Source organism: Rhineura floridana, chromosome 5, assembly GCF_030035675.1.
Source record: "Rhineura floridana isolate rRhiFlo1 chromosome 5, rRhiFlo1.hap2, whole genome shotgun sequence".
NCBI lineage: Eukaryota > Metazoa > Chordata > Lepidosauria > Squamata > Rhineuridae > Rhineura > Rhineura floridana.
The window spans coordinates 151,188,722-151,207,637 of record NC_084484.1 but is presented as its reverse complement, the minus strand read 5'-3'; the positions used below and the strand labels follow the sequence as shown (position 1 = coordinate 151,207,637).

The window sequence follows — 18,916 nt, the reverse complement described above, 5'->3', positions numbered from 1 at the left end:
TGCTATTCAGGAACTTCAGGTAAGATATGCTATTTGAACTCACATGTGCTAGTAGATGTATTGCATTGTTTGTGTCCTGTGATATATTTTGTTCTTTCAGTATGTGTGGTTTATGTGTATGAAGGGGTTTCCTCTTTGTGCTATGCTTTAGAAATGTTTTACAGTTCTAAAGAACAAGGAGCTGAATCAAATGATATGTCTATTATAAAATCTGAAGTGGGATTCACAGATCTCATCCACGGTGAGATCCGTGAAATCTAAAAATCACTTGTGGCTTAGAAATCCAAACACAGGTGAGGGCCCATAATGTTGCATTATAAAAAAAAAGTGAAGGGGAGTTACCCATTCATCTGCTTTTTTTATTCTTTGCAATCTTTGACTAGGTTCTGAGTGATAAAACAATTGTGTTTTTTTAATGTACTTTGTGTGTGTATTCAAGGCTATATATTGCTTGACTGGGCTATATTAGTATTACATATTGAATAATTCTTAGACCTTTTATGAAACTGCTTAAGAGATCCTGCCAGCTTATGCCAATACCAGAAGTTTAACAGGAATGGAAAGGAGCCATAGCTCAGTGGTAGAGTATCTGCTTTGCATGCAGAAGGCTGCAGGTTCAATCCCTGGCATCTCCAAAGGGGACTGAGAATGTCCCCTGCCTGAAATCCTGGGGAGCCACAGCCAGTCAGTGTACTGAGCTAGATGGATCAATGATCTGACTCAGTATAAGGCACCCTCCTATTGTTACACACATACGTTTGAATCCCCACATGAGTGTCTATACTCAGTGGAAATTCAAATGCCACTTCTGCAAGGGTAGTGGAATCTTTTGCTGGAATTAAACCAGTATGTCACTCTTATGCATGTACAACCTTGCCCTTGACCCCAATAAACCCACACAGAAGTAAACTAAAGTTTGGTTTATTATTAGAAGAAACAGGAAAATACTGCCTTTTCACAATTTACAGTTAATGAGAGCAGCATCTAACTTTACCCCAATCATTCATTCCTTAAATTTAAAGAGCATAAGAGAAATCTCTGTTCCTAATTACTTCCAAGATGGCACCCACTCACACCAGAGAAAGCAAGCAAGCAACAGAGATATGCATAGATGTACCTTCCCTGAAAAAAAATCAGGGTACAAGGGAAAGGATTATATGCTTGGTGAGAGCCAGGCTGTGTCTTTCTCCTCCTGCATATTACCACATAGCCAAGCATATCATTCTTATCCCTTTCCTTACCTGGTGTCCCAGGCTGCATGTTGAGATGATTTAGGGAGCATTGTGTAGAGTAAGGCCGCATTTAAGCCCCTAAGAAAGTGGCGCTGCCGACTTCCAGAAATTATTATGTTTTAAATATACTTTGAATGTTCATTGGGCTGAATGTAAATTGGGAGAGGGGATACTAGTGAATGATTCGGTATAAGACAGAATTTCCTGAGTTATGACTTTTCTGACCACCTGAGTTAAACCTTTACTTGCAGTCTCCAGAGGAATTGAATATGTATTAATTAACTCTAACCCTTATCTTAGAAAACCAGTGTGGTGTAGTAGCTAGAGTGTTGGACTAGGACCTAGGAGACCAGGATTTGAATCCCCACACAGCCATGCAGCTCACTGGGTGACCTTGGGCCAGTCACTGCCTCTTAGCCTCAGAGGAAGGCAATGAGAAACCACCTCTGAATATCACTTACCATGAAAACCCTATTCATAGGGTCACCATGAGTCGTAATCGACTTGAAGGCAGTCCATTTCCATTTTTCAACCCTTACCTTATGTGAGTTTCATTGACTCAAACTTTAACTTGGGCACTGACCATTGTCTAGTTAGGGGGATTACTTCTGAGCATACTTGGCGTTTAGACCTTTCCATATGACTAATTAATCCTGTTGGTACATGTCTTACTTGGATTAATAAACCAGTTCTGACCATCTTGTGACTTTGGGGTTAAACCCAAGGCCCGTATTATAGAGGTCACTCATACAGATTCTTACGTTCTGATCCATTGAGACAACAAGATGAATCTGAGAATAAAAATCCCATTTTATATACCCCTCATTACACTATGTTCCTAATGAGAAAAGGTGATAGAGAGGAGCAGCCAGCACTGGACTAGGTCCTTTGCTATTTTTACTTGGGCAAATAACAATGGAGGAAGTTGTGGAGAGGCAGAAACTTACACTAATAAGCTATGTATAGATTGTTACCGCAGCGTGTTTCCAGTTGTAAGGAAACATTTAAACAGCTTGTGAATTCAAAACTGTCCAAAATGTGGGGGAACAGCTTCAACTCCTGTGGAAATTTGTTTTCTGATAGTGGCACACCTTGTCTGTTTCAACAATGAACTTCCAGCTCACCTGTGCAAATAACTGTTTACAGAAGTGCTCTACTGATGCTAGACTGTGGCTCCACTTTTGTGAATGGAGAAAGGGCATGTTGCCATTTTCCTAGCTCACAAAGAGGAGTTGTGGTGCTGCATGAATTTATTATTCCAGTGTTACAATTCTTCAGTGAGTGTACAGCTCGCATTTGAACAAGTGTAATAATGAAAACTCAGTTCTATATGTTAAAACAAAAGGTTTCTCCTCTCAAGTGTTGCCTGAGGAATTAGAGTTTGTGTCAGAAGTCATAGTTTGTTTTACTTCTCTCTGCCCCCCATCTTTATTGAAACATTACTGTTCGGGGTTTGTGCATTTGTGTCAGTCTTAGCTACAAATGACCTTAGATGTTTTATTAGTAATTGTATAACTGGCAGCATTGTCCTACAAATCTTTATTTCCAGAATCAAGTGTGTCTATCAGATTGTTAATGACTGAGGCTGCAATCCAAAACATATTTATGAAGGGGTAAGCCCCACTGGATGTAGTGGGATTTGCTTCTGAGTAAACAAGTATAGGATTGTACTGCACGGCCTAAACTAGGTATAAAATAGGGCATGTTGGTTTATTTTAAAAATGATTTTGTACCTGATAAATTAATTTCTAATCTATAAAGTAATGACAGGATTAAAACTAAAGGCTCTGCTGATTTGGCTTCTTGCTTTGTGCATGCTAAATTGAAAGATCTACCTTAACTCTGCACTTGAATATTGTGTTTATGTAGGTATGAGAGAAAATACCTGAAATATTTTACTTGAGGTTTGTTGTTGTGCTGTTCTCATAAACACATAATACATAAAATGGCAATTGACAAAATGATTTCAAATGGACAGAAAGGTATCATTTACTTTTAAATGGGATGGGTGGGGTGTCTCATGGTCTTCAAAGTGGACCTCCAATGTAAATCATTTTGAAAATCAAACATTTGAGCTGCAGGAGGGTCTTTTGTGGATGGGGGGGAGGGGACTTGTTGACCATAATATTGTTGGCTCCCCTTTAGGAATTGCTATGGATTAATATTTCTGGAATTCTTTTTAAAAATCAGATACTGGAAATTTCTGTGGAAAAATTGTGATGCTAAAAGTCTAACTTTCTTTAAATCTTGATCACTTATGAGATGTTACTGGACAAAACTTTCAGAGGTGAAATAAGTTGTTTAGTGGCAGAGAAAACAAACCAATGCTGTTATTACAGGGTGAAAGCATGGACAATTTCAACTGGGGAGTACGCAGGCGTTCTCTTGATAGTTTGGACAAGTGTGATATGCAGCTTCTGGAAGAAAGCCAGCTTTCAGGAAGTACACCCAGCCTAAACAAAATTAACCATGAAGACTCTGACGAATCATCAGAGGAAGAAGACTTAACAACAAGTCAAATCCTGGAGCAGTCACAGCTAGTAAGTAGTTAAATTATAAGCTGCCAGAAGATATGTTATATATAACAAAGTAGATCCCAACTTCCCGCATTTAAACCGATTACTAGCAAAACTGAAAGTGGTAGACCTTATTTAGGTAAGCATTTCTTCCTTAACAGTTTTTTTTCTTTTTATAGATTACAAACATAAAAGATTTAGGCTGCAATTCTATACCCACCTTCCTGGAAGGAAGCACAATTGAACCCAGTGGGGTTTACTTCTGAGTAGACATATACAGGATTGTACTGTTAGATGCAAGTTCTACATGTAGAAAATAATCAAATTGATAAGTGCGGCTTGATTCCATGAGTTGTTATACTTCACATTCAATTAAATGGCTCATTTGAACTCTTTTCACATTTGATAATGCAACACTGAGAAAACTAGGGGCAGTATTCAACTAAATCTTTGCTGTAGCGGAACAGCTTCAGCTAGTACAAGGGGATTTCCCCCTCCCCATACATGCCCTGCACCATCCCCAAAACTGCTCTGGAGGGTTGGGGGAAAACCCAGAATAGATTTAGGGGGTGCTTGAGGGGAGAAGGGGGAAGAACTTTCCATTGCGCAAGGAAAAATCCTTGTGCTGATGGAATGTTTGACTTAGTGCTAAGTTGAATATAGCCTAAACCTGTGCTTCTGTTTTCGGTAAAACATCCGAAAGGAAGGAAATCGGTAACTTCTGCTATATCAAAATAGGCTTTTTAAAAAATCTACACAGAAAGCTTAATGGAATTAATCGTAGTATCACCACCGTAAACTGTTAGTGAATATGGAACATATTACGTTATTTTCAAAATTATTATTTAGAGGCTCTTCACAAGAGAATGCTGCCATATGTTGGGGGAGTGCAATCCATGCAAAGTAATCTTATGCACACTGCATTGAAAATAAATGGGAGCAATGCAAACATGCTATTTGTGCAGCTCCCAGTTCATTTCAGTATAGCTTTTACAGGAGGACATCCCAGTGGATCATGCCCTTAGCCTTAAATCTTGTTCTTCTTTTAACAGATCATGACACTTTCCCCTTCTGAGGACACAAACCACATCGAGTCCCTTTCCATGCCATGTGAAGCATCTTCAACAGCCCCACCTCCTTTCAGTTCAAGAACATCTAGTTTTAATGCTTCTTTGGCTGAAATGAATAATCTCCAGGTGTCTGAAGGTTCAAAGGTGAATGAATTGTATTCAAGCATTTTTATTAAATGGGGGAGAGGGGTGCAATATGGGATATGGTTTTTACCCTCTGTTAAAATATCTGATTGTATTGTTTTTACATCAGATTTTACACTTTAATTCAGCATGTCCAGCCATAATTAGTGCCAAGCTAAATGCATGTGTTTCACAAGCACAGGAAACGCCAGCATCACTCTTCCACCAACTTTAATAGGACAATAAAAAAAAATTCTGTGGGTGGAAGCATGAATTCCATTTCCCCCCCTAAATGTGGGAGCTGTGTTGTGCAGTTGCCTGCACTAGGTTCAGTTCTTGCCTGTTTGGTCTACTTCCACAGAGCTGATTACATTAATACACTGAGTTTGGTAAATAAAAAAATGTAAATGCCACTCTGTGTAGCTGCCTGAAATGAAGCTTGCATTGGACACAATTATCAAAGGTTGGTAAAAGCTTGCAGAAATACCATGTATTTCTTTCTGAAGTTTTCTTATTTGGAAATGCGTCCTTTTCAAAAAATATTAAGACTTAATAACTCAAACCAGAGGCAGAACCCTTTTTTCTCTGAAACACTACACCATTAAATATGTGTTTTGTATTGGGCATTTTGATGGCCATGGCAATGTCAAACTATTGTTTTACGTTACAGGCTTATCATACTGGCACAGATGGTTAGACAAAAATACAACAAAAAGTGGGTAGTGCTGTGGGTAAAAAGTACTAATTGCTGGACATGAACTGTTACATAGTAGTAATGACAGTAGAACTTATGTTAGAGAACTAGGTAGAGTTAGGTTATCCTACATATAGCCAAGTTTGATTTTTATATTCATTTAAGAGTATGCAAAAAGGGAAACTATAAAGGATTTCATTCTAAAATTGTTGTGTTGGGGTGGTCAGCAATATTGGGGTGGTCAGCAATATTTAGACAGGAAACAAAGGGCCATGTAGTGAACTCCATGCATACAGTGGAGTTCCTGGATTCTCTTCTGAAAGCAGCCCTGTCTGCCACCTGCAAACCACATCTGAAACTCAAAGGAAATTTAAAGTGTCCTCCAGCACAGTTTAACTGGCTGTGGTTGGGGAAAAATAGCCCAAGGAACCTGTGGTATATATATATATATCTTCCACACATGGTATCAGACTCCAGATCCTGACTTGGAGATGTCCTCTAGGATGGAGGAGGTGCTGGACAATGTAGTGGCCCCCAGTACATATGGTACAATCCACAGCCCCACAAACCCACCAAAACCTACCACTCCCAACAACATTCCTACCAAGATCCAGACAACCAGATGACCTCCACCTGAAGCTCTACCCTAGTTACCTTGAGTGAGCCGCTTTTATCATAGAACTTCTAGAAGGATCCAAACTCTGATCTGGGAAAACATAATATTTCATGTGTAACTTCACAGAACAACAGTTACACATAAGCAATCGTTTTCTACCTCAATGTAAATGTAAATTCTGGAAATTCTGTTGAATACCTTTCTTTAACAAAACACGTCTTCACCCAAAGACTATGTTTGGATAACATTTTGAGTAGAACTTACTGCAATTATAGGCACTATAAATATGCAATTACTTAGGATCCGGATGGATTTCTTATAAATGTGAGCTTCCAGAGCTCTTATTACTAGGAATGTTCAATGGAGAAAGCAAAATGAGGAAGTAGGTTTCTTAAGCACAGGTATATTAAGGAAGAGGCATATTCCCTATCACTGTATAAGTCTGGTTGTGAGGTCTGTTGACTGGCTCAACAAACTGATTGATACTCACTGTCTCTAGGTCATATTAAAAATGACCTAGAACAAGAAAACATGTTTCTTGATGGAGTCACACATATGAAGGATCAGGTTTGTAACCTGGGCATTCTTCTGGGCCCTGCTTCAGTGCTAGACTTACAGATGTCAGTAGTGGCTGGGCGCACTTTATTCGTTTATTTTGTGGAATCTGCTGATAAGTTTACTGCTTCTTTTTCTCTCTGTTGGAGACCTTACATTAGTCATTCATGTTTTAATAACCTTCTTTTCCAGCAGAACTGCTGTTCAATATGTCTCTGAAGTAGCAGCTAAGGCAGGCTGCTTGATCCACATTCTGACTGGGAGAAAGAACTAGTTTTGGCTGCTCTGCATTAGCTGCCAATTAGTTTTTGGACCTAATAGTACTAGTTTTTATCTTAAAGTCCTGCTCAACTCTGGTCCTTAGTGCCTTAAGGAACAATGTCTCCCTTAAGTCCTCCTACTGAGGTCAGCTGGGAGCCCTTCCTAGGGTTTCTTCTTTTACACAGGTTAAATTGGTGGGGTTGGGGAGCAGGGCCTTTCTGGTGATTCTACCAACTGTTTGAGCCTCCTTGCTCAGGGAAACTCACCTAGCCACTTTGTTGTGTTCCTTCAACTTTCTTGTGAAAACATGTATTTTTGAAAGGGCTGTTCCTGTGATTTAGTTTATAGTTTAGTTAGGGAGTAGTTTAGTAAGTATTGATTACATTTTACTTTTAGTGTGTTTAGAAATGACTGCTTTATTCTGATGCATTTATTGTTGGTTGACTTTATTACGTCACACATTTTATTTTCATGTTCATTTTTTTTAAAAAAACAAGGTAACTTCTATCACTTAGACTTCTTTGTAGTATGAATCAGTATGTAAATTACTTCAGTAAATAAAATAAAAATAAGCAAATTTATTCCATAAGAATTAGCAGTATTCTATAGCCACCCTGTATCTTTGTTGCTTTATCAATATGGTTAAAGGTACTCTGTAGCTAAATACAATGCCATTCCCTCGCTGGATCGTCACCTTGTAGTGGTGAGTGGGCTTGTGTGTTGCAATGAACCCTGTGAGCGATGCCGTTGGGAGTCATGTACTCCCAGCAGGGTCACCCATGGCGGTAAGGTCAAGGGAGAGGAGGCAGACAAAGAACGATCCAAGAAAGTCCTCAACGGCAGAACAGGCGGAGGATAACAATGTGTACGTTACAACAGCTGTGAAGGCGGATGAAGGCTGCAGCAGATAAAAGACTTCCAATCATCGTGGTACCCCACGCCATTGGATCAAAGCCTTTTTCTGTCAAGATTGTGTGTTGATCATTGTGTGCCGATCTCCCCACATAAAACAAATTCATGCACAGGCGTCTTCCAAGCAAATCCATCTGGAAACCTATGTCCTCACTGTGGGAGGCTGTGTGGATCTAGAATTGGCCTCCACAGTCACTTACGCTGTTATAAGACTTTATCTTGGAAGACAATCTTACTCGGCCACGAGTGATTGCCAATGAATGACAATGCCATTTTAAAACATTTTTATTCGCTCAGGCTTTCAGTGGGAACTGATGGGAGATAATTTTTTGGATGCATCTGTTGTTATAATGCTCTTTGGGAACGTTTTGGTATTTGCTGTTGTATTTTGTTTTGGTAGGCTCTGATAATGGTGGTTGTTTGCTGTTTGTGTTTTATTGTAAATTATAGTTTTTAAATTGTTACCTGTTCTGGAATCATGAACATGATGGAGGGCAGGATATAAATCTAACTAGTAAATGGTAATCAATTCAATCCTCTAGACTGAAGGTACCCAAGAAGAGGAAGATATCTCAGTGCAGGAGGATGATCTCTCTGGCTCTACCAATGAACTCCCAGCAGCTTTCGAATACAGTGATAGTTTTAGCCTAGATATGACTGAGGCGGAAGAAAAAGGTGACAGGCTGCTGGATCAATATGCACTTTCGAGGTATGTATTTTATTTAAAAAAATTATATCCTGCTTTTTTAATAAAATGAAGTGGTTAACAAAAAAAACTTGTAAGTTGCAGTAAGACAGTTCAAGTTACTGGAATCAGTTTTGTCCAATAAAACCAAGAGCAACAAGACAAAGCAATCTGGGATGAAAACGAGACAAAACTCTAACCCATGGGTATGCCTATGTGACACTGAATAGGAAACTCTCAGCACAGACTACAGTTGTAGTCATATGACAGTCTTGAATTTAAGGATATGGTGAAGTTGGGTCATCAAATCGCTACACTCTGCCCTCACTAAGGGGGCATACAGTATCCATGGAAATAAAACAGCACTCAGCCTCGCTATCTCTTCTCAACCTAGAATTTTGTGGCTTTCTTCCAGTTTTGGTGAAGGGGACAGGAATGTCTCGCCTCCCCCTTCCCCCTTCTTTTCCGCTATCCTGGCTGCATTTCAACCAGCTACATGCGATGACGCAGAGGAAGCTTGGCGTAGCCATATCAACCAGCTTATGTGTGACTCGGATGGCTCATGTGCAGTATATACTTTTCACGTATTCTCCTCCTTATTTAAGGTAAAAAAGAAATTATTCTAGGAATCCCATGTGAACAACATTTTGATGAAATCCACAAGATCTTATACTTGGCACGTGTCATTAAATCTAGACACTGATGTCCCGTAGCCTGTCAGCTTTTATTGCGAAGGAGTCAGGCAAATGTCCTAAACTCTAACTTTCCAGATCCTGCTGTATCATCAAATAAATGTACAATGGGGGTTAATTATGAGTGTAGGGGGATTGATGGTAGGTAGCCATTGGCCCTACAAAGTGTGTCCCCTGGGGCCAAGAGAGATATAACCTCTTCAGGTTCTTAAAGGGGCATAGTTTCCTTCCCACCCACCCCCTCTGAGTTATCTCTTTCCCTTCACTCTTAACCCTTAACTTACGCCCTTCTTTCTTTACTGAGCTCCCACATACTTTCCCCAAGGAGTCTATGCCTATAACCTAGATGCCTCTCGAATTACGATTCATCCATTGCAAGGATTGTAGAAGAAGCTGCAACTCTGACATGAAACCTGCCCTTTCAGCCCACAGACTGTTCCTAGTGCTCTCTAGTGTCGTTTTTGAATCACTTTGTTTAGTAAGCGAGACATTTTTTAAAAAAAAACAATTTAGTGATAGGGCAAGTGCTACTTCCTTTCAGCTGTTCCGTTGAATAATATAAACTATGCTATGGGCAGTACTGGCACACCCTGATTATGCTGCTTTGATATCCAAATTCTCATAACAAGTTTTCAAGATAAGAGTGATGAAGATATTACCAAATATTTCCAGTTCTCACAAGCCCTAAATTCGTAATATAATTGTTTCCTTTCCTACATGGCTTGAGCAGTCCTTTTAAAAAATAATTTACAGTTGTAGTTTACAGCAGAAAACTGTCTACAGAAATCTCCCTTTTGTGGGTTATACCAGCTAGGAAATCAGGAAGGGTCTTGGAGCGCAATAGTTTCCAGATACTGCTCAGTATGTTGGAAAACACTCAAGCAGCACGGTGCCCTTGCCAAGCAGTTTTGGCCAGAGGGGGAAACAAACACACAGAAGCCTCTCTCATGATTTCCCCTCCTGTAAACTTGGCATGAGAACGCTCATTACATTGTTTGATAGACCACTAGACATTGGGTAGTAACAAAATAATGCCCAGAATGGGCAGAGAAGTCTCATGTTGGTTGTTGCTAGTGCCAAAACATAATGAGCCAATTCTGTATGCTGGTTCAACCTAAAAAGAAAAGAATAGAGGGGGGATACAAAACAAACAAGAAAACTATATTTTAGCAGTGGTGTTTATTTCTGACAAGACAAAGAGCCACAGAGCTTACAGAAACATGCTGTAACAGCTGATAGTCAAACCATAACCAATTTTATACCCTTAAAACATACATACATATACCCCATGGTGTGTGTGTGTGTGTGTGTGTTTCCCTCTGCAGTATACATAAAGTATTAATGTAGTAGGTGTATATACCAAATTAAAATGTGCATTAACTTCAGTAGCAAATGTAATGTGCATAATTTTGCTTTATAGAATATTCAGAAAAGATTCTGCTTTCTAACATGCGATGCTGCCAGCTACCTTGGTGACAATTTGCGAGGAATAGGCTCAAAGTTTGTGAGCTCATCACAGATGCTGACATCATGTTCAGAATGTCCTACCCTTTTTGTAGATGCTGAAACTGTGAGTAAATTTGCATGACTAATCACATTGAAGTGCCATATATAAAAAAACCATTAGAGTGGTGAAGACTTGGAAGTTGATTGTACCTTTATTTGATAGACTTGCCAACTTGTCTGGATATGTGTATTGAGACATAATAGAAGACATTATGTACTTGTAGCATATTAAAGAGCTGGGGCCCCTCCCCACATATTTTTTATTGCCCATTCATGATGATTTGTGGTCATAAAGCTAGAGGAGTAGTCACATGCGATTTTGCTTTCAGTGCTTTTTGTGCCTTTTGGGAAAGTCACATTCATCAGTGCATATCCCATAACCTCCTGGTGAAATCCCATAACTTTTTATACCACAAATGTTCTCTCTCGTTTCTTTTTGTCCTACTTTTGTTGTGCTACAGCCCCTCCAGACAGCAGTAATGTGGTAGCATTGCAAAATCATCTCATAACAAAGTAATGCAGAATAAATCCACCATTAATTCACTATTATTGTGTCAAGAATACAGAATACACTTGATATGCTTGAAACTGGAGGGGGGGCTGTATGGGTCTCCAGTTGTTAGGAGGAGAAGCTTTTTCCCATAACACAGCTCTTGGGCCTTTGCTTTGTGTTTCCTTGAATAACAGTCTTCTCTGATTTTCTGTAGCCATATTCAGATGTTATGAATCAACAAAATTGCCATGTTTGGGGTAGAGGGGAGTGGGGACAAGCACACTAGCTCTGTCCCCTCTGTTACTGTGTCAGTTGCCTTCCTACTTATGGGAGACAACTGTGTGAAGTGTGTGAAAACTAGGGTTACAAAATGCACAATGGAAAAAGCTCTTCACACAATCATCTCCCACAAGTTCAGTTATGAAGCACAGCCCAGACATTGCCAGGGTCTAGCAACAATCCTAGACTAAGTCTTGCGCAGTTTTCCCCATTGATTTAAGCATTCACTGAGACCAGTGCAGCTACGCTGGTCACACTGAAGGGAGTAATGTTCACTATAGTGTCTTTATTTTAATCTTTTCAGCTTCTCTCTTGTGGACTTCTTGAAAAACTAAAATTCAGTGTCCTAGAACTACAAGAATATTTGGACACATATAACAACAGAAAAGAAGCAACACTTTCAGTAAGTGTGATTTTTTTGTTTGTTTTATCTCTGTGTATCAATTTAACTTTCCACACAAATATTGTGTTATTTAGAGTGCTATATCTTTATATATATTTTCTCTGTTTCAGAATGTAGATCTGATGGGACAAAAACTAAAAATACGCTTGCATTACGTGTGTCCTAAACACATTTACTAGGGAGCAGGTGTCATTGAACTCAGTAGACTTTAGTCATTATTCACCTTTTAATCTGTGTTCATTCAAGACTTCAGTGTTTAGCAAATCAGTGGTGCAGATATTCTTGGAAATATTTTACAAAGTCATTATAAAATCCACTACTCTACCTAAAAAGCTCTGTGGGATGGGTATTGGGGCTGTTTTACATCGGTTCCGCTCCTGTCTACAGGTATTGGGTAGCATTGGGAGATCATGTTCAGCTGCACAGTCCTTATCCAAAGTGTTGTTGAATATCTATATGAAGCCACTGAGTGCAGTTGTTAGGAGTTTGGGGGCAATGTGTAATCAGTGAACTGATGGTACACAGCTCTAGTTCTCCATAACTCTTGAGTCAGGAGAGGCTACGCATGATCTGCACCATTGTCTGGACACAGTGGAGGATTGGGTGAGGGCAAATAAACTGAGCTTGAACCCTGGGGCACTGTGGATTAGTGATTTCTGTGTCTGGGAGACTGGCCAGTTGCCTGTTCTGAATGGGGTTGCACTCCCTCTGAAAGGACAGACTTGGAGTTTGAGGGATGCTACTGGATCCACTGTTGCTGGAAGCTCAGGTAGCCTCAGTGGCTAGGATTACATTTTATCACCCTTGAGTCTGGTCTGGAGGCTCCATCTGGTGCAAAATGCCACAGCTAGACTATTAATGGGGACAGACTATTGCCAGCACATGACTGCAGTGCTCAAAAGCTTGCACTGGCTGCCCATATGCCACTGGGCCAAGTTCATATATATACCACCCCATAGCCGAAGCTCTCTGGGCAGTTTACAACAATTAAAAACATTAAAAACAAATATACAAATTTAAAAATTCAAGGTGAACACAATCGCTATGATGCTATCAAAACATTTTATTTTAGTTATCAAAAAACTAGTTGTTGTTTTTTAAAAAAGACATGCAATCTGTATTTTACGAAGACCATTTCACCCCCTTTGCAAGTGGACAGTGTGGTTCATTGGAGGATTAATGTACAAGGCCCTTAACAACTTGGGCCCAGGATACCTCAAGGACCACCTGATCTCTTATATCCCTGTCTGATCACTGTAGTCTTCAGGGGAGTCAATATTAGTGGTCCCTGATGGCTCAGATGAACAGCTGGTATCCACCAGGAACCATGCATTCAGTACTGTGGGCTTAATTTTATGGAACTCCCTTCCAGTTATGGTCACACAGCCCCTCCCTGTTGAACTTCCTGTGCCTACTGAAACTTTTTTTTTATTCCATCAGGCATTTTAATTGAAGTCTGATTGTATAGTTTTTATTGATTTTTACTTCCTTTGTATTTTATACCTTGTACACCACTTGAAGACTATAGTTAAGCAGTCTACATAAATAAATAAAATGTCTCAGAAGTATGACATAAACTATTAACGTGTTTACTAGCCATCAGTTTGAGGCTTCAAAGCACTTTGATCATTGTTATATCCTTTTTTCTTTCCAAAATTCAGTGGCTGGCAAACTGCAAGGCAACATTTGCTGGGGGTTCGAGAGATGGCGTTATTACCTGTCAGCCAGGAGACTCTGAGGAAAAGGTAAAAAGGATTTGATCTTTCTGCATTAACCCCCAACTCTACACTACGTCTTGACCACAATAAAAGTTTCTGTGTCTTATGTTTGTTTATAGGCACAATCTAATATTCTGCAACCATAGGACATGAATAGGCGCTATATTTTCCCATTATACTCTGGCATATCTAACAGAGCATGCTCAAGAGATGTCTGTACTGCCTAGGGGTGGTATTCAATGCTATTCCCACTCAAAGTTGAGCCATTGAAGTTAATAGATATGATAAACTTATGTTCATCAATTTTAATGGATCTACTCTGAGCAGAACTTAGTTAAACACAAACCTAAGTCTTTTGAGGCCAAAGGTTCTTGGGGTCATCCATCATGGGGAAAGGAACACCATCACCCTCTTTTCATGCTCTACTATCACCATTTTGTCTGCAGGTCTGGTCAGGTAAGCTCTAATGAAAGCATGTTGAGGATTGCCTAACAACCCTCTAGAATCTTCTTTTACTACTTCCAAATGAACAGGATTTAACGTGGAAGCAAGTTGGCAGTTCTGTACTAACCAACTATCCATATGCTTTTTCAGAGTTCTCTTTCCATCTGAACAGCTGTTAGGCTAGTCTGAAACTTTGAGGAAACATCCAAATATGAAGGGCGGGGAAGCCAACATCTGGGGCTCATGATAGTTGCACAGATTAACCAGTTTCTAGCCCTCATGCTTCTAGGATACTTAACAGCAGAACTCTTCCACAGCACTGTTCGTCCATAAGTTCTTAGTATGTCATCTGGACCTGGGATCATGAATAAGATCTGTTCTTAACTGTGATCTATAGCCAAGAGCAAACCTTGGCTACAGATCATGGTTAAAGAGGAGAGAGCTTAACTACCAACCCAGGTCCAGATACTACTCTAAGCTAAACTTTGGCTTAGCTGCTGCCCCATGCTGAGCTGAAAGGACTGTGGTAGGGTAAAATGGGTGCAAACTCCTTTCCAGGAGCCAGCACATTTGCACAGTCCAGGTAATCTGTCTTACTGTGTGACATGTGAACCAGTATGTGGAGACTTGCTCTGTGAAGAAGAAACATGCTTTTCACTTGCCGAAGTGAAATCTTTTCCTACTTCATATATTCTAGGACTTAAGCTGGCACTAAAAACAGATGCTGGGCCTGAGCCCTGGCACAAATTAAAGCCTGGTCTTCATGTAGTAGCAGTTCAAGACTGTTTGTGTGAATCCAGTGCAGACTAGTGTAGTGCCAGGAATACTGTATAGCATCAGGCTTTGTTTTAAAGTGACCTTTGCAGAATTAAGCAGTTGTTTAAGCTGATACAGAGCAGTTTGCAACGTTCAAAGTTTTCTGTTCAGCACATAGAAAGTAATTAATTCCTATACACCTTGTACAGTAATTTGCCATCCATGCTTGGTCAGATGTTTTCCTGATTGCCACAGCTATTTTAAGAAGGGAAGGAAAGCATGGCACCTGAAACCATGTTAAGAGTTTTATTTTAGTTTTTTTTATGGCAATTACTGTGCATGGACAAAGCAAAGGAGGGTTTTAGCCTGGGACTGCATCCCACAGTAGTGTCTTTGAAAAGATAGAAGTAGGTGGGGATATAAATAAATGTAGCATAATATGTACCCAACGATTGAAAAAAATGACAAACTTCTTTCTATGATCTGGATGTTTAAAATAGTGTGATACAGTGGATGCAATATAATCATTCCACCACCACCACCCATGATGTTTTGAGTGTTGGGTTAGGTTAGTTTTTGATTGGAGGTTGGGTTTTGGCAATTTTAGTTTGCCTTTGTCTGTTTTTGTTTCTCCCCATTGTCCCTCATAACTTCTTGATTTTACTATTCTCTTGTTTTTGTGCCTGTAAAAATCCTTATTCATTTTGCTTATCTTGTTTTCTTGTGTTGTCTCTTTTTTCTTTCTTTTGCACCTCTTCTCCGCCCTGTTGTTTTAGCCATAGGTAGAATACAGGAACAAGGGAAAGTTAGAACAAGCAATTTTGAGGTCATTGTGCCAAACTTTAGAACTTTCATTTTGTGTTTCGACTGTGCTGTGCTTTCAAATCCACATTTAGCAATACTGATGGGTAAGTTAGGGGAAGAGACATAGCTCAGTGGTAGAGCATCTGCCTTGCATGCAGAAGGTCCCAAGTTCAATTCCTGGCATCTCAAGGCTGGGAGACACTCCTGCTTGAAACCCTGGAGAGCTGCTGCCAGTTAGTGTAGACCAGCCTTTCCCAACTAGTGGGCCACCAGATATTGTTGGACCACAATTCCCATCTTTCCTGACCATTGGCAATGCTGGCTGAGGCTGATGGGAGTTGTGGTCCAACAACATCTGGTGGCCCACTAGTTGGGAAAGGCTGGTGTAGACAATACTGAGCTAGATGGGCCAATGGTATGACTTGGTATAAGACAGCTTCCTATGTTCGTAAGTTCTTTCCCTCTGCTTTTGAATTAATGAAAAATATAGAAAAGAGACTATATTGTAGATAAGTACTTGGAGGAAAGTGGTAGATCAGCTGATTATAGAGTGATCTTGATTCAGCTAAATGCTAACTTGTCTATAAATGCCTTGGTGTCTTTTATTTATCATTAGCAGCAATAGTCCTGATCCAATGATCCTCACATTTCAAGGATCAGTATGTTCATATCTGCCATACAGGTGGTTGGTGTAGCAGCTTTGATCATCACAATATTGATGAGACCTAGATTCATACACCTCTATACATGCTATTGGTTCTGTTTGAAATGACCCTGCAAGCATATATGGACCCAATTCTACACTGGTCACCAAAGCTACAGCCCCAACAGGTTCTTTACCCACATGGCAGTACCCTTTGGCAGAAGTGGAACCCAACTCAATAAAGATATATATATATAGCTTTCTTCCACATTATTTTTTTGTGGGGGGTGTATTTGTGTGTGTACACACACGCGCACACACATGGGGCTCTGCCCCTGCTGGCTTTGCTCACCAACCCCACCTACAACTACCTGCCCCTCAGCAATCCCTTTACTCTTAGACCTTGCCACCACCACCCCAGACTCATTAAACCAGAGGTAGGCAACCTTCATTGCTCTCACCCTGTGGGCCAACTTTGAAAGTTGGGCAGGGGCAATCCACATGTCAATCACATGACATAATTGTGATATCACATAGAATCACAGAATAGTAGAATTGGAAGGGGCCTATAAGGCCATCGAGTCCAACCCCCTGTGTCAGTGGAGGAATCCAACTTAAAACATACCTGACAGGTGGCTGTTCAGCTGCCTCTTGAATGCCTCCAGTGTTGGAGAGCCACACCTCCCTATTCTGATATAGTGCCTCTGAATACGGAGATTTCATAAAAACTGCTCATAGACCTCCATTCTCCATGAAAATGTCTCATCCTGTTCTGGATGGGGTTGCACTCTCCTTGAAGGAGCAGGTCCGCAGTTTGGGAGTCCTCCTGGATCCCGCCCTGCTGCTTGAATATCAAGTGGCTGCGGTAGCCAGGAGTGCTTTTGGCCAACTCAAACTGGTCTATCAGCTGCGTCCATTCTGGGAGGCAGTTGACTTAACCACAGTGACACATGCATTGGTGACATTGAGGCTTGATTACTGTAATGAACTCTATGTGGTGCTGCCTTTGAAAACGGTTCAGAAATTGCAGTTGGTTAAAAATGCAGCAGCCAGAATGTTAACTGGAGCACGGCGCAGGGAGCATATCACCCCTGTGCTTTATCAACTCCACTGGCTCCCAATTTGTTTCTGCCCCCAATTCAAAGTGCTGGTTCTGACTTTTAAAGTCCTAAACAGCCTAGGACCAATATACCTGAGGGACCACTTATGCCCCTTAGGAACCTGCCCTAATAAATAATAAAATAAAGCCATCTAGCCTACGGATCTTCTTTAAATCAATGAGTTTGATGAGGAAGGGCTTTCTTTGGTCTGTCCTGACTCTGCTGCCCATCAAATTGACTGAGTGGCCCCATATGCTCTTTTCTTTGCAAAATATTCTCCATGTATTTGTGGGGAGAGAGAGCAAGGCGTAGACAGACAGACAGCCTTCTTGAGACCCCCAACGCACCCATCCATGGAAATATTTTCCAGCAGCATAACCTAAGGATACCTCCAGTTTTAAAGGGCCCCAGGCAAAATGCCCTCCTGTGAGGGACATCTCCCACAAGTTTATCTTGCCCTGCTGGGAGCACCAGACAGGCTTACAGAGTGATGCTATTGTGGGGACGCTGAGCAAGTTGCCCATTATGGGGCACGGTGAGTCAGAACAGGGCAGGAGGGCTGGATCCAGGACTGAGGGAACAGGAAAAGGAGGCAATTTATCGTTATTTCTCCTCCCCACTATAGACCCCCTCCCACAGCAGCCACTGGGGTGGAAGTGGCAGTGGCAGGACAGCTATACGGAGGTGGAGCCAACTTGTTTTCATTTTCTCCCCATTCTCCTCCCTTGCAAAGATACTGTGGACACTTAGGCAATGCAGGAATACAATCATTAGATCCCAACAAAACTGAATACTGTCTGAATAGTGAATAGATTTCTACATTGATTCATAAGGGCTCCCTGTTTGGGGAGAAAATGATTGACAGGAGGCTTGTCCCACCCACCTGTCAAATGTAGCCCACAGAATGGAACAAAAAAGGTTCTTCACCACTGGTCTAATGAGTCCCCCCCCCGTAGATCTGGCGGAGCCTCCCCTCCCTTCCCCTCCCTGTAGGCAGGGCTGTAATTCCTCTGTGGCTTGCCTGACCCAGTCCCCGCCACCTCCTCCCTCCTCCACTGCTGCAGTGAGCTAGGGAAGCTTTCCTGGTGGTGGGAGGCAAGCTGCATGGGGGCCACAGATGGGCATCTCCACTACCACATGGCCTGGAGGAAACGGAGGACTCCCAGGAGCCAGCTCTGTGGCTCACCCATGCCACCGCTGCCCGCCCGCCCACTCTTCTGCTCATTTGCTTACTCTCCTGCCTGTCCCCCACCATCACCACACAGCCTGGAGGACAGGGAGGTGTTGCAGTAGTGATGCAGAGGCCTTCTGCCCACCTTCCTTCCTCCGCCCTGGCCTGGAGGAAAAGGGAGGCCTCATGGAGCTGCCTCAGCCTGTCATTCCACAGGTTGCCCAGGCCACTGGCTGCTCACAA

The 18,916-nt window shown here is 41.2% G+C and overlaps 1 protein-coding gene across 8 annotated transcripts in view; it reads left to right on the top strand.

The window, feature by feature from the left end:
* Positions 1-18,916, top strand: part of FRY (FRY microtubule binding protein) — a 367,201-nt gene that overhangs the window by 330,168 nt on the left and 18,117 nt on the right. For all 8 annotated transcript variants that reach the window (XM_061628447.1, XM_061628442.1, XM_061628443.1 and 5 more), the window contains 7 exons: positions 3,572-3,772; positions 4,801-4,962; positions 8,522-8,688; positions 9,080-9,269; positions 10,777-10,926; positions 11,939-12,037; positions 13,699-13,782. In XM_061628447.1, the coding sequence (XP_061484431.1) occupies positions 3,572-3,772; positions 4,801-4,962; positions 8,522-8,688; positions 9,080-9,269; positions 10,777-10,926; positions 11,939-12,037; positions 13,699-13,782 (1,053 nt within the window). The remainder of the gene's footprint in view (positions 1-3,571; positions 3,773-4,800; positions 4,963-8,521; positions 8,689-9,079; positions 9,270-10,776; positions 10,927-11,938; positions 12,038-13,698; positions 13,783-18,916) is intronic.